Source organism: Coturnix japonica, chromosome 5, assembly GCF_054131305.1.
Source record: "Coturnix japonica strain WE chromosome 5, WE-NBRP24, whole genome shotgun sequence".
NCBI lineage: Eukaryota > Metazoa > Chordata > Aves > Galliformes > Phasianidae > Coturnix > Coturnix japonica.
The window spans coordinates 31,195,369-31,222,496 of record NC_140667.1 but is presented as its reverse complement, the minus strand read 5'-3'; the positions used below and the strand labels follow the sequence as shown (position 1 = coordinate 31,222,496).

Genomic DNA, 27,128 nt, shown 5'->3' with positions numbered 1-27,128 from the left:
ATTTCAGACATTTAGAATCTTTAATATTCCACAGTTGGCAATGTTTCTGCAACAGGGCAGCCATTCACTGACTCCATGTCTTGTCTCTTCCTATAATACACTTTATGCAATCCATAAAATTGGCCACTCATTTTAATTACAAGATGCAGGGCTATTTCCCACTGACAGATCCTCATTTCCTTTCCAGAACATTGCCTTTTAATTTCTAAATCACTTGTGTGTCATTGTAACTAACAAGTAGTCTGGGAATACAGCACCACTTGGATGTTCTAGATCAATCTGCTTAAAGCAACAAACTATTCCAACAGTACACTAGTCTGAAAAATCCTACACATAGCAGAGAAGTGCTAGTTTATGGCTGAGTAAAAGAGAAAGCTCAGAAAAATTAAAAATGCAATCAATTTACTATAAGCAGAAGCATGTTTTTCAAGAAATACAAATGGACTGTACCATAGAGTAATTCAAGTCAGCCTCCTCCATTTATACTGGAGCCTTGAAATGGGGATCATTCCTGTTCCCTATGGCACTGATCACATACAGAAGGACCAGAGCATCTGGATGCAAGATTTCAGACAGCAACATGATGGCTAGCACATCTTGGTTCTGTTGATAACCAGCAGCAACACACTGAGAAGAGTCTGCTAGTTATTAGCTAGTTGTGACTTACAAAATAAATAAATAAATAAATAATACCGGATTACACCGTAATCAAAATTGTCACTGATGAACTTCATTCAGTACAAGAAGTTTTCTAATGTATCAGAATAGGTCCATGTTTTTGCTTAAATCTAACAAAAAATCCCATCAATCACGGAGGATAAACATTATGTTATATTGTAGAAGACTATCAAAGAAGACAGTGAAATATCGCACAGCATGTTCTCAGACTATACAAAGATATCTTTGTATACATTACTTTTATGATTCAGGTAAAATTGTTGCATTTCATACAACTTAAAATGCTAAACTAAATCTCTAGCAAATCACAAACATATGAAAAAACAAATGAAACATTCATTAAAACAAAATTTTAATGAGAAATGCAAAAATTACCTCCTATTTCTGTCTAATTGTTGGAAACTAGGTTTCCATTAGTGGAAAATCTCTAAAAACACATAGGCTATGGCCAACCCCAAAATAAAATGCTATTTGATACTATTAGAAAGCTGTGTTTTTTGTATAAGATTCTGTATTGCGTAGCCACTACTAAGTGCAACTGCATAAGATGCTGCACGTAGTTCACAGTGGTGTTTTTTTTTTTATTTTAATTAAAATTAAAGTTAAAAAAAAGAGCAAAAAGAATACTCCACAACCTGACAAGCCCCAGTTGCTAAGCAGCAGTTTTACACCTCCTTAAAAATATTATACTAATGACAGACTATCATTTGTACTCACTGATGGTAAAACTAATGATAAATTCATTGTATTTTAGTATACCATCAGAAACAATATTATTATTTTTTCCAGCAAACAAAACAAAAACAGGTTCTATTTCCCTTCCAAAAGTATTCTGGGTTAAGCAAACTGCAGAACTCAAAAGTTAAAACTGATCTGACTATAAGAATAAGCACTATAATTATTCTTTAAATTCTATTAAGTACTTTAACTAATCTTTAAAAGCTCTAGTTCTGATAAAAAAAAATTACAGATCTTGTTTTTATGACTGCAGCATTAAAATATTGCTCATTCTGTTATAATACAGCATATATACTCCTTCTGACAACTATATACTAAAAATTTCTGTTTTCAAATGCCAAAAAGTCATATATGAAGAAACATGAATATGTGTCAAGAAGTGCATCTTCAAATATTTGGAAAGACACATTTAATACAAGGATGCTTATAAATTCAAATTTAAAGGATTATTTGATTTCAAATCTGCTTAACTTGGAATGCTTTGTTGTTGGGTTTTTTTGTTTGTTTGATTAAATTCTATAAACATACCATGAATTTATAACCCTTCTAAATTTTACACTGTGAACTTTACTAATAGCTTGAAAAGAACAGTGGTGCTTGGGAGGTTGCCTCATCTCCTTGATTTTTGAGGTCTTTTTTAGCAGCAGGATACTAAGAACACTCCTTAGTCTTTTTTTGCAATCTGAACAAAGCATTTGAATCAAGATAAAATCACTACATCATGAATGTTAATATAATTCTGAGAAAAATTGTATCATGTGACTCCAAAAGACCATCCCTTCAGGGAAAAATATTGTGTTAAAGTGGATTATTCTCTTAGTACTGTAATGGAAAAGCATTCGACCTAGTCACCAAAAGAAAAATCAAAATATACATTTAAAGGAAATATTGTGAAACAGATAAGACAGAAACCCCTCAGAACTGTAAAGAAATGCATACATTTGTACACAGATGTACATATATACACATGTGCACACACAAAACATATATACATATTTTAATGTAATTCTCTCTGCATATGTTTGTCATCTTTAAATTTTTTTCAATTATGTATGTATAAGCTTGTGTAGTTCTAGATATATTTTGCAAATATAAAGATACATTCACATGAACTGTTCTTTTGCGACAATTACAAAGAATATATACAACTCAGCTCTTTGCAAAAAAAGTTGGGAATTTTCTTTTTAATTTTCTGAACATTTTGTGCCAGACCATATTCTAAACAGCTTTTACAAAGTGATAATGTTTCTCTGACAGTGTTTTGTGTACTTCACATAAAATTAAATCTCAGCAAACCCTGAGAAAAAGAAAGCAGAAAGCTAAGTAATACAGCATGTTGCTCTTTTTGACCCACAAAAGATTATCAGTTATTTTAGAAGTTATGACAGTTTTCTCAAGTCCTTAAGGAGTCTGACACCATTGGTATAGCATTTAACACCGCATTTATGGTTATATTACAATACAATAAAACAGCAGGAATAGCGTTTGTATTACTTGGGAATTGTATTCCTTAGGGAAAATGAACAGTCCTGCTGTAAAATAAAAAAAAATTAGACTCCTTCAAAATGCAGAAAAATCACTACACTCCACACAGCGTGTGAACTATGGGATAAATTTCAGAATATGTCATCAAGTGCAATGACTACAAGATTTGTCTCTCTAATGGAAAACTGCATTCATTAACAATAAACACTGATCAAATGTAATAACCATAGCCAATATAAGTGGTATGTGAATACTTGAAAAGTCTTGGTAAAAATCAGTGATATGCTAATTATTTATTGTTTTAATACAGATGACTTCATAATTGGATCTACTATTTATTGTTGTCAGGTATGAATAAAAATCAATACAACCACTCTCCTCTTTCCTTTCCCTGCAGAGCACTACCATAAATCACAGTACAAATGACACAGTAGTTAATTAATCTGAATATATTAGTAATTTTATCAGTATTCTTTGATAATATTTGAATTCGCAGCTACATTTTCTTATTTTCCACCTTCATTTGCAACTTCATCTAATCAAATTTGATTCAGCATCTTTAAAAGTTACAACATGAGAGTTCCTCAACAAGTCTTGATATTTTGAAGCTTTAATTCTAGAAATGTAAGGTTGAATAATGGTAATTCTCTCAGCCAAACTTGAAAGCTGCTACAGTGAAGCATGTGCAAACTTTATCCACCATTTTCTAATCAAATGTTTTCATATTTTCAATATCAGAAGAAAAAGAATTACAGTAATGTAGTTTGATAATCATTGATGACGGTTTGAAGCACACTGTAACCACCACTGCATTGTCTCCTCAATATCAAATAAATGCAAGCCACTGTAAGCCAGATGTATTTCTGGACTTTAAATGCAAGAATGACTAGCAGAACCGTTCAAGTCTAGGAACACAGAGAGATAAATTTCAGTTTTTTGAGGTTTGATCATCTCACAGGAATTTTTAGTATCTGATTTTCCTTAAGATCCTCACTATAAACCTCTAGAAATCTCTTGCCCACAAAATGGAGATTCTGCATCTCAGAAATTAAAGACCAATTAAGGCCCTGTGTGGTATATCCACAAAAATGAATGGCCAAAACCTGCAAACTTCATTCAGATTTTGAATTAAAAACTGATATTAGAGATTATTTATTCCTGCATGAGTATTCTATGCAAATCTATCTCATCCTACTCATTTTACACAGGCATTTTCCTTTTCAAGTGAAATATGATATTACTTATATTAGCAACAATACAAGTTTGAATCATGTCCTAAAATATAGATTCACATGAAGTCTACCCTACCCTAAATCCAGACAAAGCAGTAAGTGGCAATACTCCAAGAAAAAGCAATATATGCAATCAACACTGCCTCAATCCAGACAAGACCACATGTTAAAGGAGGATTAGTTTGCTTCCCAAAGGTCAAGACAATTTGGATAACAAAAGAGAAAGGAAGGTTCTGCCTTGCAAAAGACTCTGAAAAGGAGACCAAAAAACCAAACAAACAAAAAGAATAACAAGGAAACAAACAAACAAACAAACAAAAAACACAAGAAAAAAACAGAAGGGAAAGTGCTAAAGAAATGTAGAAAATAACAAAAAAGATCAGCATAGAAAAAGCAAAAGTGACAGAAATATGCAGCAAAGTCAAGCTTTCAGGTTATTGTAAATACAATATTGACAAAAATACAGAAAATTCACCCTCCTCTAAAGCACAGCACAAAAATTTCACTTAAAAGTGCCTAAACTGCAAAAATTATTAATTTTATGGTAAAATCTGCACAATCTAGATTTATATATCAACTTGCATAAATCTGAAATATATTTTCAATCTTGCAAAATTCTGACATCATCAGGGCTGTATGCTCAGGTTGCTCTCCAAGTGGCAAAGTTATATCACCTTAAAATTTACGATTAAATTTGTAACTGATTACAGTTGAGAAGAAAATTTTTTCCAATGCAATGAAAATAAGGCTTTCCATCCCTAAGGATGAGATGCCTTTAGTCACCATGGGAGTGCCAGAAAGGGTACATGAACATGAATGAGAAGCAGGTTGGTAGATCAGCAGTGTTTTATAAAATAAGAAAAGCATACAGCTTTCTGGGGCAAAAAATCAAAGTTAAATGCTAGGAAACATTTAACACTTGGGAGAGAAATACAGGAATTAGAGAGTAAAAATGGTGAGAAGTATAGATTAAAGAGGATCAGGAAAAGCCTGCCAAGAAAAATCAGGAACCCCATCAGAGGGATAACTTTCATTTAACAGAGGCAGAATGTTTATATCAGGCTTTCAAATGGAATTGTTATTGTTTTACTGGGAGACACCAGTTTTTAAACTGAGAAGGTTTTATGTTCTTAATGTTTTAAACCAGTGTCTTTATTATCATAAAATTGTATTGTGATTGCAAGCTTAGTAGAAAGAAGTTGAGAATTGCAAACCTACATTCATCTGAAGCAATAAAATACCAGAGGACTTCCATGTGTGGTCTCAGTCAAGAGTTGTTGATACAGTTAACAAAATAGCATGAATGTAAAAGTTTTAAATGCATGTACTGACACAAATATAACCTCTTGTCAAACACACCTACCTAAGCATATCAACAAGTGACCAAAGAGAAAGAACAGTTCTATGTTTTGCTGAAATGAGAAACTAGGCATTAAGAGATGACCCTTACCCAATAAAGACGGAAATGTCTGCAGTGAAAATTAAACATGGACAGATCCTGTGTAGGGACAATTCAATTGAAGATCTGTAAATGCTACTATCTTCCACCCTGAAGGAATCAAGAGGACCACTTAAAACCCAATTATTAATTTTGATAAAATATACCTTTCATAAAATAAATTTTTTTTAAAAAAATCTTAGCACAAACCACCTAAGAACAGATTACCTCTCATTTCTTCACCTAAGTATTTTACACACAGGTTGTACTTGAACTGACCTCTTAATATATCAGAAATACAACCTTGCATGTTACTAAGCGGAGAAGAAAAAAAATCTACCAGATTTCAGAAGTTGTGAAAAGAAAACTTCCCCAGAATTAGGAGTTAAACATTTGCTACAAACTAGAGTGCCTAAGCACTGTCTGAAAACAAGCCTGAAAGCAGGAAGGATTCTTTTGGTTCTGGATTTCCTATAGATTCAAGCATTTACTTAGTTATTAATTTTAGAAACACAATACTCTGCTTTGGTCAAAAGCTTAATACTTTTCAAAATTACTTCCATGCAAATAGTAAAATAATAACATATAAAAACTATAAATGCACACAATTCAGGGTAATAGCATGGAAGACCTCATGTTTTTGCAAATTTGACTTCATGCTCAAGTCTGAAGTACGTAAACTACTGAGACAGAAAAGAGAAATATCAGAGCAGGCAACTCTAGGCACATACAGTATCTCGTATTGACTAATATTTCAATGCTGCAGAAGACTACGAAAAAATATTTGAAAATACTTAAGTATATTATTTTGCATTTATATTGCAGCAAAAGAGACTAGTTTCTATTCGATAATGCACTATAACATGGCTTGGCAAAATAATTATGCAGAAAATGAATAGTCCATGGCTGTAGTGACACTGATATCAACATACTGGAAGCAGCTGACAGTAACACAGGACTAAGAATACCTACCAACTGATGGAGCAGCAACTATAAGATAAAACAACAAACGAATCAACTAAATAAAACTTCCCACTGAAACCCTCAATTGCCTCATCAGTACAAACATTTAGCCCATTATACTTTTTTCCTATATATGAAATAGGAGAAGGTTGGAACTAAGCTTGGTAATCCCTTATTTCACATTGGGAAAGCTTTTACTACAAAAGAGAGTGTAGATTCCAGACTCCCTCACGTGCCTGGACCAAAGTGACACGGTTTTATGATTTTTTAGTTACTGGTATTCCACATCATAACATCATTTAGTGCACTGGGAGTTAAAGTATTAGCACACCAGTTCCAGGTACCTGACCAGAGGAGAAGAACTACATTCTCCAGGGGGATTTGCAGTCAGAGAGAACATATAATTCCTGGCAAGGTCACCTGATCGGGCTTTTCATCTTGACACTCTTCTCCTTTGCTTCTCCTCGCTGCTGCCCGTCCCGACTGCATGCACCACTTCAGTGTTAGTGTAAGGCTTTCAGCTTTTTGGACAGTCTCACTCTCATTATATCTGATTTATTAGCTTTGATTCTAATTATATTATAGTGCGTTACCTTGCATTCCAATACCATATTCAGAAAACTAGTTTGTTTCTCCTCAGATCATTGCCACTGTTTTTAATTATTTGGGGGTCTGCTGTTTCCCTTTTCTGGAGGTGCGAATTTTGCAAAATCCTTCCATCCCACTCATCACGGAACCAGGCCAAACCAGCCCATAAACCACTGACACAAAGGTATGCACATGCATATGTTTTAGGTCTTTTTATCTTCAATTAAAAGTGTTTATACTGCAGAATCAAAAATAAAACAAAATAAAATTACTAAGTATCAGCTATTCACACAATCTTTTGTTTATTCTCCTTGTAGCCGGCTTTGTGATATAATCTTTATCATGTGTTTAAAATCCAGTTTTCCTGTTTCACTTAACTACAAGATAATGCAAAGGAGAGAAAGGAGAGAAAGAACTACACATTTGCTATTTTCAAATTCTCAGCTGCCTGAATCTGTAAATACAATAAAATTAACATACATACGTTGCATTCTCAAGCAACCACTTTCAAAAAGGTGTCAATATTCAGTACATCACATGAAATTACTCTGAACACACAGCATAGGTCATCAAATCCTCAAAACAATTTTATTAAGCATGAGAAGAATTTTTTTCCTCAACTGATGAAGATTTCAAATAATTATCCTCTTCCTCTCTTTGTGATGCTACACACAACAGAATCACTGAAATCTGAATAAATCTTTTCAAATATTTATTATTTAAATGATTGTTTTTTACCCCTTTTTATTAGGGATGAAATTATGTTCAGATCAGAAGATAAACTATTCAGGAAAAGCCACTGAAAACTGGAAAATTAGATTTTATCAACATAACTGTTGAAGTCATTCTACTCCATAAAAGTTAGTTAACTTTTCATTTTCAGTGCCAGAGAACTCGATGTCAAAATACTAAAGCCACCTCACAACTAATAGCACAGATTTAGTATTAAAAAGCAGATCCAAGTCTCAGGGTAAATCTTCCTTTGAAAGCATTTATTGATCTTTCCCTCAGAGCACTGCACACCATTTCTGTACAGAAATACTTTTGAGAATAGTGATGTAAGCAATGAATAAGTCACAATGACAAGTGGATAATAAATAATAACTGACAGACTTTCCTTGAGAACGTAGAACTGCTCTCCAAAGGATAATGAGTAGTAGGATAAAAGTGGGTAAAAGGTGGCAAAAAAGGGTTATTGTAACGTGTGTTGATACACACGCGCACAAATTTTAATTAAAAAAAAAAAAAGGAACTGGTAGATATCTGAAGTAAGAAAGTTAAAGTATGTGAAATAAATAATAATTACAGGGCTCTGCAGTATAAACTAGCAGAATGAAAGATGATTACATGAACATTAAGCAAAGTAATTTCAAATTTCAAAAAGCAATAGTTGTCTAGCTCCTAGTTCTGAAAAAAGCATACTGAATTTCTATAAAATATTATGCATCAATACACAATAATATTTTATTTGAGCTGCTATGTTGGCCAGAGAATACAGAAGCTGAAGAAACCCAGGAATACAAAGCCATGCCAAGTAGCTTAAAGTACCTACCTTGATGAAATAATTCTGTAATAACTACTCTGTCCCACAATGGTATCACTGTTTTATCTACATGTTTTGTACATGACAAAAAAGGCCAACATAGTTTGCAGTACAACAAGTAACTTTCAAACTACTTATTAAGACACTGAGTAAGCAGCACAACCGAAGAAAAACAGCACTACTGACACTCCACAATTCTTTCTGAGAATATTTTTCTTATAAACACAGATAGACTAGTGGGTAACAAGGTAAAACCTTACCACTAGCTTTTGTCAATGAAAATAGCACACACTCAAAAATTCTCCCTTGTGTGATTAAGTTCCATAGAAAGAAAATGTTTCAAAAACATAAGATTTTTTAAAAATCTCATTAAAAGAACACCTTAAAAAAAAATCTTAACTGTTCAATTTAAAATTAACCATTAGAAGTCCAATGAGTTTGTAAAGATTTTTATAAGTGTTTCCAGTGAGAAAATATAGCAATTCTTTTTCAGATACATGATGTTATATTTTAGACCACAATTTTTATTTTTTTAACTTAAAGGTACTGTTATAACATAGACAACTGTTAACCAGTAAAACTGATGGCCTATTTGGATACTTATAATTTTCTATAAAGAAAAGACTACCAACACTCAGTCTCCGCATCTTTTGGTATTTCAGAACCAAAGAAATACTGAAAATTGAAATCAAGATGATATTCAGTCATAGCCTTACCTACACTGTATCAGCTCACCTTTTATGAAAGGACATCTGAAAAATGGTTTAGTGATCATGGTGTAGGGAGCCTGCTTTGGCAGGGGGGTTGGACTCGATCTCTAGAGGTCCCTTCCAACCCCTACAATTCTGTGATTCTGTGATCATGCTTATGCATATTATTTAAAATAAGTATGATTCAACTAAAGAGGTAACCTGAGCTCTACTGTCCTTCACTCAATATTTCACACATAATCAAACTAGATGAAATCAAGTTTGAGAGGAAGTAATCGTAGTAAGGTGGGATAAAATTATCATTGACATTTTTAACTAAAAAATAAAACTACGCAGAATAAATAGGACATTTTCAATCAATATGTGTAGTGGCTGCTCTGTTTAATTCTTTGCCCAGTCTTGGTAAATAATGCCTATTCTCAATAGACAGAAAAATTGTACTTAATTGTCTCCAATAATGCAATTTAAATTTAATTAACTTGAAATTTAATTTGCTAGTTTCATTGCAAGAAAATATAATTTATTGTTTTTATTTTACATATGGACATCAACTTATCTGTCTCAAAAGCCAGTTTAAGGTTGAATCCTTCTCTAAGGCTAACCAGAAAACTCTTTTAAAAAAATCATCCATATTTATTTTCTTTACTGCACGAATGACTTGAAGTTCTATTTTAAAAAATTAAACCACATCTAAAGTAGGCATTGAATGATTAAGAATGAAATTTATCTAACATTTTTCTAATACTCAATTTCTGCCCTGTCTTCAAGAGTCAAATTTTCAATATCACTATAGCGGTTCTAAAAAAACCTCATGTTACAGCCATGCTTGTAGGAGAGAGAAAAAAAAAAAAAAAAGGCAAAAAAAAAAAGCAAAAAACTCACGCCATTTTACTAAAACAGAAAGAAGGAAAGGAAAAAGAAAGAGAAAAGGAGAGAATAAATTTTAAAGAGATCAACAAGTTTCTGTCAGTATTACAAAAGTAACGGTGCATGAAGAAGCTCATTATCAAAAATGAAACAAACAAAGAAATCAATATGTAGGATTAGCAATAATTGTGCAATCTGTGCAAGGACTAAGCTTCATTCACAATTCTACTTATATTTAGAGTTATATAAAGTCATTTTGCCCAATTTAACATTACATTTTTTCCAGGAGAATAATATATGCTTTACTGAAACAAACAATGAAACCAATCTACCCCAAAGTCTGTAACCTTTTTATGTTAATAGGTAATACTTTAGAGGTACTCTCTGTATTTGCCAGTGCACATTATGCCATAATAGTGACATTCCAGTATATGAAATCACACAAGCTGGCATAAAGAAAAGATCGCATATGATAAGTAGAGATTATCCATTAAATTAGGCAGACAAAAAAATTAAAAATAAAAAAAATCAAAGCTTGGACACACTGCATTTTCAAAGCATCTTGCCTCTTGTCATGGATAGCCATTTTAATTTCATCTTCATTTTTACCAAATCTCAAATACTGTAGAAAGCGGCTTTTGATGTACTATTTACTCCAAAAGAATTATGATTTGTTAGAAAAAAAGTTCTGAAGATGTATCAGGCTGGTGCTTTTATCTATCTACTGTTCCAAACAAACTAAGGGATGTGGGCAGCCGTGCGTTTTACACAAATCATTAGAGATACAGGAATGTTTTGAATAGCCATCAACAGTTACATCATTAACTATAATTTACTACAATGACTTATGATTTTCAATTCATAGAAGTGCATTAAGAATTGGTTCTACGTGTACATTAACACTCCCCATCCTAAAATAAATCCATTTAACTTTTCACAGAATGACTTTTATGATGTTGTTATAGAATTAGCAAATTGTAGTTAAAACATTTATTTTTTAAAAGGTCATATGTTTTTATTGTAGTTTATAGTATTTAAATGGTAGAATGAGAGTGCGAATACACATGTATGAGAGTGCTGGGAACATGTGTATTAACCCTGTCCAATAAGTTCTGCAGAAAACACAGAATAAAAGGTATTTGCATATTAAGCTATAATGAGGTAAAAGAGAAATCTACATTGTAAATCAGTTTTGGATACAAATCAATACTAATGAACTACAATTACTTCAGTCAGTGTGTGAATTAAAACAACATCATTAGTAAAGCTTAGGTGTTCTGCTGGTAAGCACATCACAGACCATGCAAGATCTAGTTTAAAGTAAACAGTAAGTACAAAAAGGAAGTTTCAGATTATTTTGTTATGAAGCTCCACATAAAAACAAACATACACACACTTCAAGAAAACCTTCAGAACTCAAAATCCTATCCAGCTTTAATGACTGCCCCAAACGCCTGACAAAATTTCAGTTTTTCTCTAGATAATGATGAGAGCTTCTAAACCTGCAAGAGGATTCAGAATATTCTCCTTTGTTCTCTTTATTTTATATAATACAGTCAGTGAAAATCAAAATGTTTCCTTTAGAAAAATGGGGCTTTGTTTGAGTTAAAAATAAATCTAAATACACCATTCTTTACCTGAATGCTCAAAACCAGCTGTAAGGAGTAAGCACATAAGGAGGAACTATAGAGGGCACTGTTGCTCCAGTTTTCTAGAGTTACAATTGAGAAAAGGCCCAAAAGCAAACTGCCAGAAAATAAAGAAAGAAAGAAAAAGATTCCAGAGTTAGAGCATGCAAATGCACCACACCTAACAGGTAGTAAGGCAAAAAGACTGAAGATGTGTTTCTGAAGGAAAACGGACTGAATAAAAGTTTATATAATGGAACATCAGACTACTAGGCATACTGGAGCACACACATCTGACGTTTTCCTTTGTAGCACTTTCCATGGAGTAGGTAACTAATCACAGAACTGCCTTATCCTTTGCAAACAGCAACCTGGTTCAGGAATCCTAATCGTAATCCACATGAAAAGGAGTAATGACTGTTCTGCAGTTCTACAGATAGAATTTATCAACACAAAGACAACACAAAGGATCTCCATACAGCACAGCTATCTGTAAAAGGCCAATTCTGCTTTATTTCTTTTGTAATGACAGATACAAATCAATCATTTCTATTTTGAAAATAGTCATGTTGGTGCAATACAAATCAAATGAAATCCTATCCTTTCCAGAAGAATCATCTCTAAAAACACTAATCATCTCTAAAAACAATCAGAAAATGTCCAGCTGAAAGCAATGGGAGCATGCAATTGCTGTGTGTATGACATTTATATCAAACAGAGGGGTCATTAAATAAGTTAGCTTAAATAAATTAGTAACTGCATAAGAAAGCAAAATGAATTCTACACAAAGAATGATCAGAGATGCAAAAATTTATGAAGACGATTTTGATAAATGTTTTACTGTTCAATTATATATAAGCTCTCCTTTCTTTGATTGCATTTGATTAGAATTAACTGCAATTATATTTCATTAAAAACTAATAAATTTTAAAGCATGTATTACTGCTGCCTAATGAGAAATATAAACAATACAAAGCAGCCAGGTGCTGCAGCACAGAATAGGACTATATTTTTTCTTTATTTTATTTTTTAAATTTTTATCCTTTAAAAGGAGGGTAAAGGTTCCATGTACTGAACTACTGAAATAAGATAAGGATAGTACCATTCACTTAAATGAAACTGTAGAGGAGAAAGGTGTTGCTCATTTTTCGACAACTTGCTGGCAAAAAACACAAGCAGCACATTTTATTGTACTATAGGAAAAGATATTGGACTTTTAAGAACACAGACTTGAATTTCCATTTAAAGAGAAAAGGCTAGAAGAAAGATATTTTCAAATCAAATTAGGCAATGACTGTGTAGTAAACCAAAGAATAACTGCTAACAGAGAAGATGCTCAAGTAAACAGACAAAACACCTACCTGAAAACTGTCCATACTATGTGGGTGAATGAACAAAGCCAGCAAAACTGAAACCATACACAATGCCTGTGGATACTCACTCACAACCTTATGCATAAAAACTGTGACAGAAATTATGAAGGAATTGTGTTTATAAGCACATAAAGACAGAGGTACCACACAAAAAGTATCTGCCACAAAAAATGAAAACTTTTTTTCAAATATACATACAATATGGCAAGAATAAACAACAGAAGTAAATTTACCAACTAAGATCCCAATTTCTTCATGGATACAAAGATTTTAGATTCCTTGTAAGTGATTTAAGTGATAATTTCAAGGAAATAAAAGATAAATCATTTAAAAAAGAAAAAAACAAAAAAAACAAAAAAAAAAAAACCACCAAACTGAAGTACATCTGAGAAACAGGTTTCATCCAGATTTTTCCATATTCTGATTCCAAAAATACAGTTTATAGCTTCCACAAATGAAATATAAATAGGGAAAGTTTACTAAACTTCACATTGGTGTATGTGTTGTATATAGGCTAATTCTGTTTTAAACTGAAATTATTTTGTGATTGCTGAACACACTACCAGTCTAGCAATCTATTTAGCTACTGGTTTACATTAGCATCACTTCTGATCCACGTTCCAATTTTATTTAAAAAGCTTCATCTTACTCTATTGTTTTCAAGGACTAGTGAAGTCTCACTATTTTCATGCTCCTCTTTAAGTGTTGTATGCACGTCATCAAAGCCAGCTTTTCTTAGCCACAAGGTATTAATAAAAGAAGTTAATATTAACCCATTAAACAAACAACAACATTAGACTAACGTTGCTGAAGTTCTTAATTTAAAATATGCTAGTTCTATGTAAAACTTCACTGCAATTTAACTCAGAAATTTTGTAGCTCATTCCTACAGACATGCAATTGAATCCAAATGGAGCTGTAACTGTGGCTGTTGAGTCTATGCATGTCACTTAAACAAAACTCAAACCATGAAAAAAGTTTTGATAACATTTATAAAATTGACTTAAACATTTTAATGTATTTTTCCATTTAACTACAATACTGAATGCCAAAACGTTAATAGATAACTCTCTAAATATTCAAGATATTTAACAAGATATGTGAGATTCCTTTCTCCCCATGCAATACAGAACATTAAAACCAATTTTACTATCGTAATTTATTCAAAGCTTGATTATGAGCAATAGCTGCTAGAAGAAATACCGCATTGTTGATTCATATACAACCATTTCACTTAACTACATTGGATAATAGCAGTGCTCCTAGAGGAGCATAAAAGCTAAGTGATTAGAAGTCATTACTGTTAATTAGCATTCACTTTACATTGATAGGGATGAACCTTTTCTGCACTGAACAAATGCAAAGCTTTTATCTGAATGTCTGCCAAACCTGGTCAAGGTAGGCACTGGAATAAAGTGTCAGTGACCACTAAGTAGAATTCAAAACAACAATAATAAAAAAGCAAAACAAAATTCAAGGATGTATCATCATCCAATTAGTGAGATTCAGTTTTTAAACAGGAAAAGGTTTGAAGGGAATGAATAAAACTGGAAACTCATACTTCACATTCTGCAATCTCACTGATAAAAGGAGGAAATGTGTGTTTATCAAACTTGCTGTGAGTGCACGGTTCATTGGGCGTCTTGTAAACAATGCCTGGCTGCCTATTTCCAAATGCACGTGAGAATCCTGCAACCCAGAGCATCATACAAGCAAGCAAGGTCATACAAGAGATGCCCTGGAAATGGGAAATTAGGAAAACCTGGCAATCAGGGGTTTAAAGCTGACCAGAACAAGCCCTCAGGCTTGTTTACCATCTTTCACCACCAGCCTGACTGTCTCTGCTTATTCAATATTAACATAACACGAATGAGAGTGAGTGAAAAAAACTCCACACACCTAACACAAAGAAATATAATGACTTTTGTTTTTGTTTACATGAAGCTCAACATTTCTCACGGTAAGAAACTACCTCAAACATTGCTCAAGATCCCATTCTTGAAGGAAAATTGACCCCTCCTGAATAGCTTAGATGAGGCAGAGAATGACAGGCATCCTGTTGACTACAAAATTTCCTTCTTCCCACCTCATTTTAAAATTCAAACTAAAAAAAAACCAAACCAAACAACACCAACAAAAAAAACCCTGTCCCCTGAATGAAACAAGACGTATAATTATTTTTACAGCACCAAAAAGCACTGCCAACCCTCTTCCCTTAACTCATCCTCTCATTCACTGCTGCTGACAATAGTCATCCCTTTGATGAAAAAAGCCACTCGAGAATTTAAAGTAAAAAACAAAACAAAGTCAATTAAAATAATAATAATTAAATCAATTGAATATGAAGAGTGCAATGGGACAATTAACATTCTCACAGACAAATTCACTCCAAAAGGACAGTGGAGGAACAGTCACTCTAGATAGATATAGTGCATCCTGCATTAAAAAAAAAAAAAGGCATAAAATATTTTGCCTGAAAAAATAATGTGACTTTATAAACAAGCATTGGTGAGTATTTCTTATAAGGGATGGAAGCCATTTTATAAAATTTCTAAAAGTTCACATATCACATTAATATCTAGTCAAAAAGAAATGTGCTAAAAAAATAAGGCATCCAAATATTTACTTAATCAATACAACAAACAGAGGGCACAAAATAATCTAAATTTCATTGTTTCATTTACTGTATTTTAGAATGTTTTTTCAATACTAACATTATGATTTTTTTTTTTTTTGTTCTAGTGGATTCTGCTTCAATCACTGAAGTATATGTGAAGTTAAATACAAAACACACATTACTCACATTTTGCAACAATTATAAAATATGGTAATTACTTAAAAAAACTTACATAGACAAATACTTCTTCCTCTAATTTAATCTCTCTCAAAATTTCTGAGAAATATGACTTGAAGAAATTAGCCTATAACATACACAAATAATTCAAACTGCAACAGAAAAAACACCAGATTTTCCTCAACTGGAAAAAAAAAAACAAAAAACAAAAAAAAACCAACTCAAGAAACTAGAACAGAACTGTTCCAAGCCCTCTGAATTCCATCAGTAAATGGATGATGTTACCTCTTTTTTCCTAATTTTCATAAAATATAAAAATAATTTGTAGAACATCATGCTTAAGTCCCCACATTAAAGATTCTTGAATAGCTGGTAATATTTAGATCATTAAGACTCCTAAGAAAGTTTATAAACCTTACTCACATACGCTGAATGTATGCAATTACTCCTAATCATGGAAATACTACCACTGAAGACAAAGGGAGACCATAAAAATGGATACCTATACACCTAACGATTACTTCTAAATATGTCACTGTCTGTTTCATAACACATTTTTAGCAGTGAGGTAATACTTGTTGTGGAAGTAGATTCAGACTTCAATAGATTTATTCATGCTTTTTTTTTTTTTTTTTTTTAAATCTAGGAGCACCCACCCAAAAGTTTGGCTGCACAGCATCCACAAAGTCAGTCATCAGAACTGAATCTGAGAACTCATTTTACCCATTGACTACAGCAGCTCAGTTCTGCAGATCAGTGAAAGGAAGACTATTCCTATATCCTTCCATAACATGGAAGAATATTTGCAATAATGAGGAACTGCAAGATTTATTTTCAATAAGGGAATTAATGCCTAAACAAAGGACAAAGAATAATCTTGTATTCCATTCTCAAGCCTCCCTCTCAAGCCCCATCTCTGTGACAAAAGTAAAGGTTATTTTGTTTAAAACATTTCATAAATCCAATACACTCAGCATCAACTCTTATTTTTCCATATGATGATCAATGGATGATACCATAACTAATAATCCCTCCGTCCTGAGTTCCGAACTATTAATTTCTTTCAAGTATAACTTTAGGAACCCCTAATCTCATAGGTTCATATTCTCATAGGTTATGAACCCACAAAATGCAAAGCAAAAACAACAGACACAAGTAACATTTTTAAACAGAAAATACACTGAAAATCAACTTACATACTTTATAATAGACATACACAAATATATGACCCAAATATATTACAAGGAAGCAATAAACAGAAACAAGTTTTCAAAATACTAATTAAAAACAAACAAAAAAAAAAACCCAAAAAAAACCCACATGAAATTATTGAAAAATATTAAAGAAAAAGATGAAGAATATCTTGAAGAAAACAACTGTTTAGCCAGATCTAGATTTTTACAAATTACCCCAGCAGTGGAAACTTACCAAAAAAAGCAAAGCTTTCACAAAGCAGAGCAGATAAGGCAAGAAATATGAAAGAGAAGACAACAATTTACTGAATCCTAGAAGTAAAACTAGTTATCTTGCATTGGATTTTAGAATCTGGATGCTGCAAAAACTGCTGCCCTGGACATAGGTCTAAGTTATCGACCCATGGGGTACAAAACACAACCTAACATTCAATAGAAAACAATTCAACACTCAAGACATCTCACACTGCTTCACCATTATGTGCTTGAATAAAACATCAATGCACTGTTTGGACAATATTGTAACTACACTGAAAAGGGACAAAGTAGTTAAATAGCTTGTATTGAGCAGTGCATTACAGGAAAGTTTCTTTAAAAACCCCTCCCTGCTTCATTCTTTCTAATCATTAAAAAGAACAACATTGTTCTCACACTTCAAAAAGCAGTGACATGGTAAAACCCTGAAGGATAATTCAGATAACTAAGAAACCCTAATGCTGGAGAATAACAGTTTGCTGAAGAAAGCCCCAAGATGCGAAGCAACAAACACGTGCAAACTGGGAGTAAGTGCTCAAAATACAGGATAATGGATAATAAATTAAGTTATTTATTAGATTTCAGAATCTGCACATCTTACAAAGTAAAAATATTGCTATCAGGTGAGGACTGCCTGGTTAGACATCACATAAATACTCTAATATGCTTCATAATATGTAATGGATAAAGATGATCTAAAAGAGGACATTAGGCAAGTGGAACGTAAACATAAATTTACTTCATAAATATGAAATCAATCATCTGAGTTTATGACAAGAAAATTAACTGGTTTATAGTCATCAACAGTCAATATCACTTTTCGAATCCTGGACTGTTACCCTGGGTACCTAGCACTGCAAAGGAATGTTTAATTTCTTAAAAGTCACATTAACAAGATGTATTTATAAACATCAAATGCACTTAGTTTCATCACATTATTGTTTCAAATATGGTTTAAATTGTTTAGTAAAAAGAAATAAAAATAAGTACTTTCAATGCAAGTATTCTTTACCATGTGAAAGCAAAATTTGTTAAGCAATTTTCAACTCAATACACCTTTCCTCAACAATTATTCACAAATCATTTGACAGAAAAACACAGCTATGTTACTTTCACCAACGTTTTGAAATTATGACCACTTAAGGATGCATTCTTACAAAACTCCTTCAGAATTCCCCTCCTGCCTTCAACATAGAGCAAACTGAGATATATTAACATACCTGGGGGGAAAAAAAAAGTCATAAAGAGAAATCACCATTAATTAAAATTTACACAGTAAAGGTATAAAACTACAGTTATAAATAAAAGTGAAAAGTTTAAAATAGAAAGCATTCAAAGTTACTTTCAACACAGAAAAAAGTTTAATATTTTCTTTAAAATTAAAAATACAAAGAGTTACAACTCCTGCAGATTATGAACCTCTGATAATTACGCAGTTACTCATCAGAATAGATAAGACTTCTACTGAAACTCTGCACTGAAGTTTCATAGATCTGGCCATAAGAGCATGTTTATCTAAAAACTAACATAGAAACAAAATATTGTTAATATTTGTGCCTTTAAAATATCATGCAGTGGAATTAATGTTTCTGTACAGGAAAGAAATAGATATTTGGTTCCAGACAACTTGATAACATCTCTTTCAGCTATAGTTATAATTACCATGTATTAACTTCCAAAGCAGAACTTGTCATGATTTAACATTAGCATTAATTTATGTCAAGCATCCATTTCTCCAAAGACAGCAAGGATCGAAAAGGAAGTATGATCTTAATTGCCATTAATCTGACCATTTTTAATTAAATTGATCAGTAATTTATTATCTTACACAGCGGCAGAAAGCTGCTATCATGCAGCTTTAAGAGACAGTCTAGGCAAGTCCCTATAATTTCTAATACTATCATGGTGCAAAAATTGTATAAAAGTGCTGTGCCATATTTCTTTCAATTCCAATACTACATTCTATTTAAAAATTCCATGAAACACTCTAGGGCACAATACAGCCCACATGCACTATTCTCCTCTGGAGTAGTCTCATACTCAACACAGGTACATGATCTCGATTTTCTCTGCCAAAGATGTTTAGAAAAACATAACAACCAATTTCAGCATTGGTTCAGGAAGCAGTCTGCACATAAGCCACATTCTTACTCTAATCTGCATGTTATTTTTTTTTTTTATTGAACAAAGAATAAACCTAAAGCTTTCAGCCTTAAACCTCAGTTCAATGAGAAAAAATGAAGGAGGAAATGCTCAGTACCTGAACTGAAGACAAGAAATATCTTCAGTTGAAGGTTCAGAAAGTAGTCTATCAGCTTTATCCATAAAAGTAAATACGTATTTATTTTTATTTATAATTATTTATTATATATAATTTATATTTATTTTTAGAAACAATAAACATGTTTTCCTATACATTGTATTGTTTTAGTACCATGCAGTGCAGTCACAACTATCATGTTATATATTAGCATATAGTTACAGGGCTACCAGAAGCAAAACCAGTAGAACCATAATTGTAAAACATTCCTTAATACTTTGTGCACTATCTGCAACACGCAAACACACAGATTCTAGACTATATAGCACATGCACAACCAAATGGAAACATCTAGATGCTTTTTTCCATACACTGATAAATGCAGAAATGCCCTCACAATTCTCTTTTTCAAGTAATCAAACAACACATTTCAAATATGAAAGTATATATACATTCGGGTTCAGCCTGAAATGTGGATTAATATGACTTACATTGGAAGAAAAAGGATAAAGTGAATAAAGTTACACTATATATTTACAGTGCAAGGAAGAAAAAAATAATGGACATTAAACTTTTAAATGTGTGACTGCTGAAAACTTTTCTCAAAGCTTTCCTCAGTGGATCATTTACCTAAATTCACAAATGAGTTGAACTATTTAAACAATCAAGGCATATTGAAGCAACACACCTGTCCTCAAGTATTTCATACTTTTCATTCATCATCATACCTTAACAAGTTTCAAGAGGTGGTAAAGATCTTCGACCTCATCTTCCTGACATGTCGTATACACTTTTCCAGTATTTATGCTGGTACCCTTTATGAAACAACGATAGAGTGGCAAATCCATTGCATCAGCATACAGATCAATGGCATGGTGTCCTACTGTCTGATACATGTAGCTGTCCAATTCATCTGTCTGCCCTGCCACAGTTAAGAAATAATCTCATTAGCTACATAATTTCAACAGTTAAAAATAATCATAATACTTCAAAGCAATGAAAAATATCTAGATGTTAATACTGTTTGGTTCAAAAACAGATGTTTATTGACATTAATTCTATAAATATGGGGGGGGGGGGGGAAGATGTTTTTTTGTTTTTCTCAACCCAACAGACATGTGTCAAGAATACACTGCCTATTTGGAAATTGTGGAGTCTGCTTCTCCTTCCCTGCTTCATCCAAATATCCAACACTGGTCCAATTCTTCTCTTATTCATATGGTAATTCAATTAGGAGTACACCTCAGAGACACAAACCCAAGTGCATTTCAGCATATTCAGTGCAAGAAATTCTGAATGCATTGCAACACTGTAAGTAAGTAATGGCTTGTCACAATTTTCAAAATTTTCTGTGTTTACATCATTTTCATGGCCACTGAGAGACAAGAGCAAATTATTTGAGCCAAAGTGGAATAAAAGTAGATTGCTACAATGTTCTGACATTGATTAACATTCAAAAAGAAGAGAAAATTTCTTACAGTACCAAGTCCTTTGTACCTTCACTCATTCTACTAACCAAACTTAGCAGCAAGGATCTGATCACATTCTATTGTCTTAATCAGGACAAAAAAAAGTAACTGAAATTTCTTACAAGCAGTTTGTAGCTAACAAATGGAGGAAAAAAAAAAAAAAACAGTTAAAAAGCAGCATCATAGATTAAAAATAAATCTTAAACTGTTTCTATATAAAATCTTTCAAATAAGATAAGTTAAAAATATCGCTGAAATTTCCATCTCATTTGTTAAGCTACCTCAGTTTATTGTTTTAATGCTAATCTATCATACAGGAACTTCTCTTAATTTACACATTAACACTTAAAGCTGCTCTGCTGTACATCTAGCACATCTTGAGAAGGGTCTGTAATACTGATCAAGGCAACTAATTTGTGACGTAACAATTAGATCATGTCACATTTGATGCCATACAATAGTTACAGTATTTGCTTAAAATGGGCAAATCCAAAAACATAATCACAACTAACCAACCTAAACCAGAATAGCTGATTTAAAAGAAAAGTCAGTATTTTCCAACATAAATAAAACATGACAAGGTCTTTAAACCAATATTCAGTTCAGAATACATAGGTTTTTTATTAATTGAGACTCTCCAGGCAGCAGTGGTGCAAGATAAAATAAAATGAATGGCATAGAATCTTCCATTGCCTGAAGCACCTCAATTAACTTTCCACAAAATATCCAAACTACACACTTAAAGACAGCATTTTATGATTTTAATGACAGTATTCTACTTTTCTGATGGGGATAAATTAGTTTAAAGACAACTTATTTCAATGAGATTATACATGATTATGTGCTAGCTATGAAGAAAATAAATTGTTCCTGTACTCCCAAGCATTTGCTAGGCCTGTCCATGATTTATTTGTGATGTCAGCTCCCATTTTCTCTCACCTTCTCTGCATACTTTCCTAACATGTAGTTACCAGGTTAACTGTTGATGGATTGAACAGTTAACATATGTTAATACTATAACATATTTAATATACTCTCCTGTCAGCTGGTAACAGCACAAATCATTTTATGCTTTAGACCAACACAGAAGCAGCAGACACTTCCCTGCTCAGCTCACCACAGATTTAGTCTACCTGACATGATCCCATTATCTTTTGCAGAGGTAAGTCTAGGCCTAGTGTGAAACTTGTCAGACATTTGGTCCAAGCTAAAAGGAAGTAACAATTGTACCAATATAAACTGCAGATCAGATCAGTTCTACAATTCAGTTCACAAACACTGGGCTAGACTTTTGGAGGAAGATGCGTGAAGTTAAAAACAAACAAGCAGCTTCAAAACTGCTTACTTTGGCATAATGGTTTATGCTAGTTTACTGCATTTTTAGAAATAGAGCATTCATTTTGTTTGATCATCTTCTCTTCACACTTACACTTTTTGTGCTGCTTAATTCATACAGCCTCTTCCCATACCACCAGAAATATTTGTGCTTTTTTTAAAAAAAACAAAACTGTTTAAGCCTTTCTTTTACCAACCTTCATCTTGTGGTTTTTTCTGTTTTGTTTTGTTCCTCTCCGCCGCCCCCCCCCCCCCCCCCCCCCCCCCACCTTTCAAAGAAAAATAAATTAAATTTAATAGGCATCCATATCATTTTCTTCCTTCTACCTGAGATTTCTAGATACCCTTCAGTATGTAAATATTGAAAGCAAAGCTGTCAGCCTACTGTTTCTAATTAACACAAACAAGCAAAAAGCTTCTATGTAGTATTCCTACATACCTGTGCTTTCAGCAGGTCTTAAGTTGGCTAGAGCAACAATCTGATGCCCAGCAGCAACACACTGCATCATATTATAGCAGCTGTCCTTCCCACCACTGTCAAAGAAAATAGTGGCAATTAAGTGTAAATACTGCAAAAAAACTTCATCTCTCTCTGGGACTACTTTAGCCCACCTGCCTAGCTCTCAAAATGTAACATTATCAGAGTAGGTTACAAAGTTCTTGAATAAGAAGAGGTCACAAGATGTTAGTAGGAGCTAAAAAATGATTCCACCATAGCAAAGCTGAAACAATGTTTCCTATTTATAAACAGTAGCCATAAAACAAGTCTCCCGTTCTAATTTTTATCTAGTTTCTCTTCAGAGACCTTACATGAAGAACAGCCACTTCAATTGGAATCCCTTCAGAACAAGAACTATATTTTACTTCAGAGACCAATTATTCCATACCCATTATTAAGTTAACATGGAAACAAACAAAACTCCCAGTGTCTGTTCCACAGAGCAATCAGATTTAGCTGTCCTTCTTGATGAAAACTATAATATCTGGAATAACATTTATTCTTAACGGGATATGTTGTGCAAAGTTTCAATACTTTAAATGTACTTCCCATTGTCAGAATTTCTAATTGTTGCAGGCAGTAGGTTCAGTTGGCGTTGCATGAAACGTGCCATTTTTTACTACAGATAATTGCAGATAACAATAATTACAGTCGATTAAATAAACACTGGAATAACAAGTGGAAAAACATTCCCCTCTGAGGCCAAAAGACAGTACTACAAACACACGGAACATCATTAGTTTTAACTTAAAACTTAATGAAACTTTTTTCACTGCCAGTGAGAAAAGAACCCTGCCCTAAATTAATCTTTCTCACATGGATTTTAATCCCTATCAAAGAAACACTACAATCTATCAGCAAAACTAAAGCTGGTGCAGATACAAACACTTCAACAACCCTTGCTCAGATTCACACCCTTCAAACTGCACTGCAAACACCAGCCCATGTCAGGAGCCACAACACCTCTGTGAAATTGCTTCCTGCCTCGTGGTCCCCGGGACCAGGAAAGAAGAGCAGACAGCATGCTTTGCTGCTAGTGGCCACCAGCAGAAGCATGCTTTGCTGCTAGTGGCCACCAACATTTCTCTGCTGTTAGGAGCAAAATGTTTCACAGCATCTCTAACAAGAAGCTCCCACTTTTATCTTTCTCTTATACAAGATCTTGAAACTATATAACAGTAATACAATCATACAGCTATTCCCTTCAATTTAGGCTTCTATCCATAGTAAAATCTGCATGCTGACCCCAGCTTACTGCGTAACTTAAATCTCAAGAAGTTGTATAAACAACATGGAATCTTTTTGTACTTTACAGACTGTCATAAAGCAGGTGCTTATGTTTCAGTGTTATAAATATGATAAACAGATTTCTAATTTTAGGGTCCATCTGTACCTGACATTATTCTCATTCATTCCTACAACATTCTTCTAATCTATATATGGATAAAAGAGCATTAAAAGATGTATTCATTAATTCTGAATACTGCTCTTGGTAGCTTGAAAATGTAGTTAACATTCACTTCATAAAGTGAAATTTCAGGCTGAACAGACTTGTAATAAGACAAAGGCTCTTTTCTTTCTGAATGACTCCATTCTAAAAAGTAAAAGCCTCCCACTAGTGCTGATTTCTACTCCAAATACAGCTTAAGCCAAGTAATGACAGTTAATATTTCCTTTGCCATTCACAGAGTTTCAATATTAACATTTCTAATTAAAACTAAGGCGAACATCAGAATAAATCTATTCTGTTATCTTTTATCATAATCTTTTACGTTGTCATTTTTAGATGAGGCTACATTCAAATTTCCCACATTTAACATTTGTAGAGTGCTTGCTGTATCACACGGTACTATGTTGCTATTTATTTTCCATATTACTGTTATCATGGCCCTAAAAAATAACTGCACCAAAGAAACAAAGGAAATGGTTCCTACCTAAACGGCTTTCTAATCTAGCAGTAAAACACATAACAACTAAGTCCAATGAGACCTGACAGCCAATACTGGGTGAGGAAGGTGGACTCAGCACAGTTCCAGCCCAACTAACATGTAATACCTGGTAATTAAATAATAATAATAATTTTTAAAAATCTCTAAGAGAGATTAAGGCAGATGATACTTTTTGAGGAACACTCAATGACACTGGTTGTACCCATGGTTTGACAGTACTCCAGGGATGTTAACAGGTTTGACTGTAAACTAACAACATACCTGAAGAAAAAAATAAAAATAATAAAAATAAAAATAAAAATAGGTAATGATCAAGGCACAGATCAATAAGAGACTTTTAGGAAAAACATAAAAATAAAAATCCTTTTGATCAACAAATGTAACCATTTACATTAAGAAAATTCTACAAGAATTAAAGAATTGAAAAAAAAAATCATATTTCAGTTAGAAGACTGGCTTTAAAACATCTATGATTTAGCACAAAACACAATACAGGGCTTAGCCCATAAATATCACCTTAACGCAAGACTATCAACTTTAAGTGTGGCCAACATTTTAGAAGAAAAAGAAACAGGCTAAAGTAGTCTTACACATAATCCTGACCTTTTCAAAAGTAAGAAGCACTTTTCAAATACTTTTTTCCCTCTGATCTTTGAGGCTAGCTCTGTTACAAAGATTCCAGACACTTTGATGTCTATTTAAAATTCTTCTTAAAACTATTACTGAAACTAAATCCATCCTTGTAAATTGCCCATAAAAATAGCAATTGTGTTACAAACCTGCTTCAGGATTTCATTTCATCCTGCCTTTTAACACATTCCTCTGTTTAGAGAATATCAAAATAAATAAACCTGGGAGACAGAAACTTATCTCTAAAACATGAAAAAGCACTGAAGTTGATTTTCCCTGTCTGTATTTAAGCAGATCTTGAGAAGCCCAGATACCATTTGGTGTTCCATTTTTTCCTCTTTGGGTAGTATTTCAATGATTTGTAATTGTTGCAGCCAAATATCAACTTCATTGGGGTTTGACATCAGACATTGCCCAAAAGAATTTAACACATTAAATATTAGGGCTTTTTGTGTTTCAAGAAAATAGATTATTAAAAAAGCGAAACTACAAAAATAAAAAGAAAAAAAAGTATTATTTACACTACAACAACCGTGGAAACAGACAAAAAGCAGCAGGACTGCATAAGAAGCAAATAAAGCACCTCACAGACAGGGCTGAACCAAATCACAGCTATTTCAATGGGGAGCTCCCGTTTTTATTTAAACGAGCAAAACGAAATGCCTCTCAGAAGGCAGGCAAGGAAGTCTATCGTGAGAGACCATAAAGTATTTGGAAGGGAAACAAAAAATAACCTTGAAAACTGAACTAAAAGTGAGCAGAACTGCCCTAACTGAACGGTCTTGGCAAAGGCCCCGCTCACGAAACAGGAGCTGACCGAGATAAGGGGCGGGCAGCAATCAGCGGAAATGTCTTGCATTATATTTTTATTTTCTTTCACAGACCGGTATTGCTTGCAGTTCCCGGCAGCACGGCAATAGCAGCGCGGCAGCCTTGGCCAGCACGTGGTTTGGGGGGAGGGGGGGAGAGGGGTGGTTCTGCTCACCCTGCCCGGCCGGACCCTCCCATCCGCCGGGCGGGGGCGCGGGGCAGCCCGGGGGAATGCTCGGGCGGTGCTCGGGGCACCGAGACCCACAGCCTCTCTCCGCTGCGCACTGCTCCGCCGCCAGCACTTCGCTGGCCGTTACCTGATCAGAGCCACTACTCGCATGCCGCACGCTGCCCCGGGGCGGTAACACTGAACAGGAGTCATGCGATGCGGACGCAGTCCAACTTCCCCGCCACCCCGGGCTGCGCACACCGCCGCTACCGCCCGGCAGTCTCCCCGCGGCAGGCCCTCCCAGGGCAGCCCGGCAGACTGCCTGAGCGAGGGGGAGGCGCCCCGGGCCGCCGCCAGGCCCTGCTCGGGAGGACGACTTCTCCTGCGTCCGGGAGAGAGCGTCGAGAGCGCGGCGGCCAGGGCCGGCCCGGGGGGGAGCTCGGCAGCGGGAGGCGGCGGGGAAGGCAACGCGTGGGGCGCCTGCGTGCGGGCGGGCCGCCTACTGCCGCTAGGCCCGGGCGG

At 34.0% G+C, this 27,128-nt stretch overlaps 1 protein-coding gene across 20 annotated transcripts in view; it reads right to left on the bottom strand.

Annotated features, from left to right (window-relative positions):
* The window catches only part of DPH6 (diphthamine biosynthesis 6), a 177,759-nt gene extending 150,868 nt beyond the window's left edge, over positions 1-26,891 (bottom strand). For 10 of the 20 annotated variants that reach the window (XR_014947187.1, XR_014947186.1, XM_085550412.1 and 7 more), the window contains exons 1-3: positions 26,755-26,891; positions 22,989-23,083; positions 20,474-20,667 (exon numbers count right to left, since the gene is read on the bottom strand). Coding sequence is in view for 15 of the 20 variants with exons in the window: in XM_085550400.1 (XP_085406526.1) it covers positions 20,474-20,667; positions 22,989-23,083; positions 26,755-26,819 (354 nt within the window). In the remaining 5 variants the exon portion in view is untranslated. Of the gene's footprint in view, positions 1-11,879; positions 13,573-20,473; positions 20,668-22,988; positions 23,084-25,776; positions 26,077-26,511; positions 26,565-26,612 lie in introns of those variants that run through there. The other 10 variants (XM_085550401.1, XM_015864897.3, XM_085550403.1 and 7 more) reach the window with 7 other exon arrangements.
* Between the last annotated feature and the right edge of the window lie 237 nt (positions 26,892-27,128).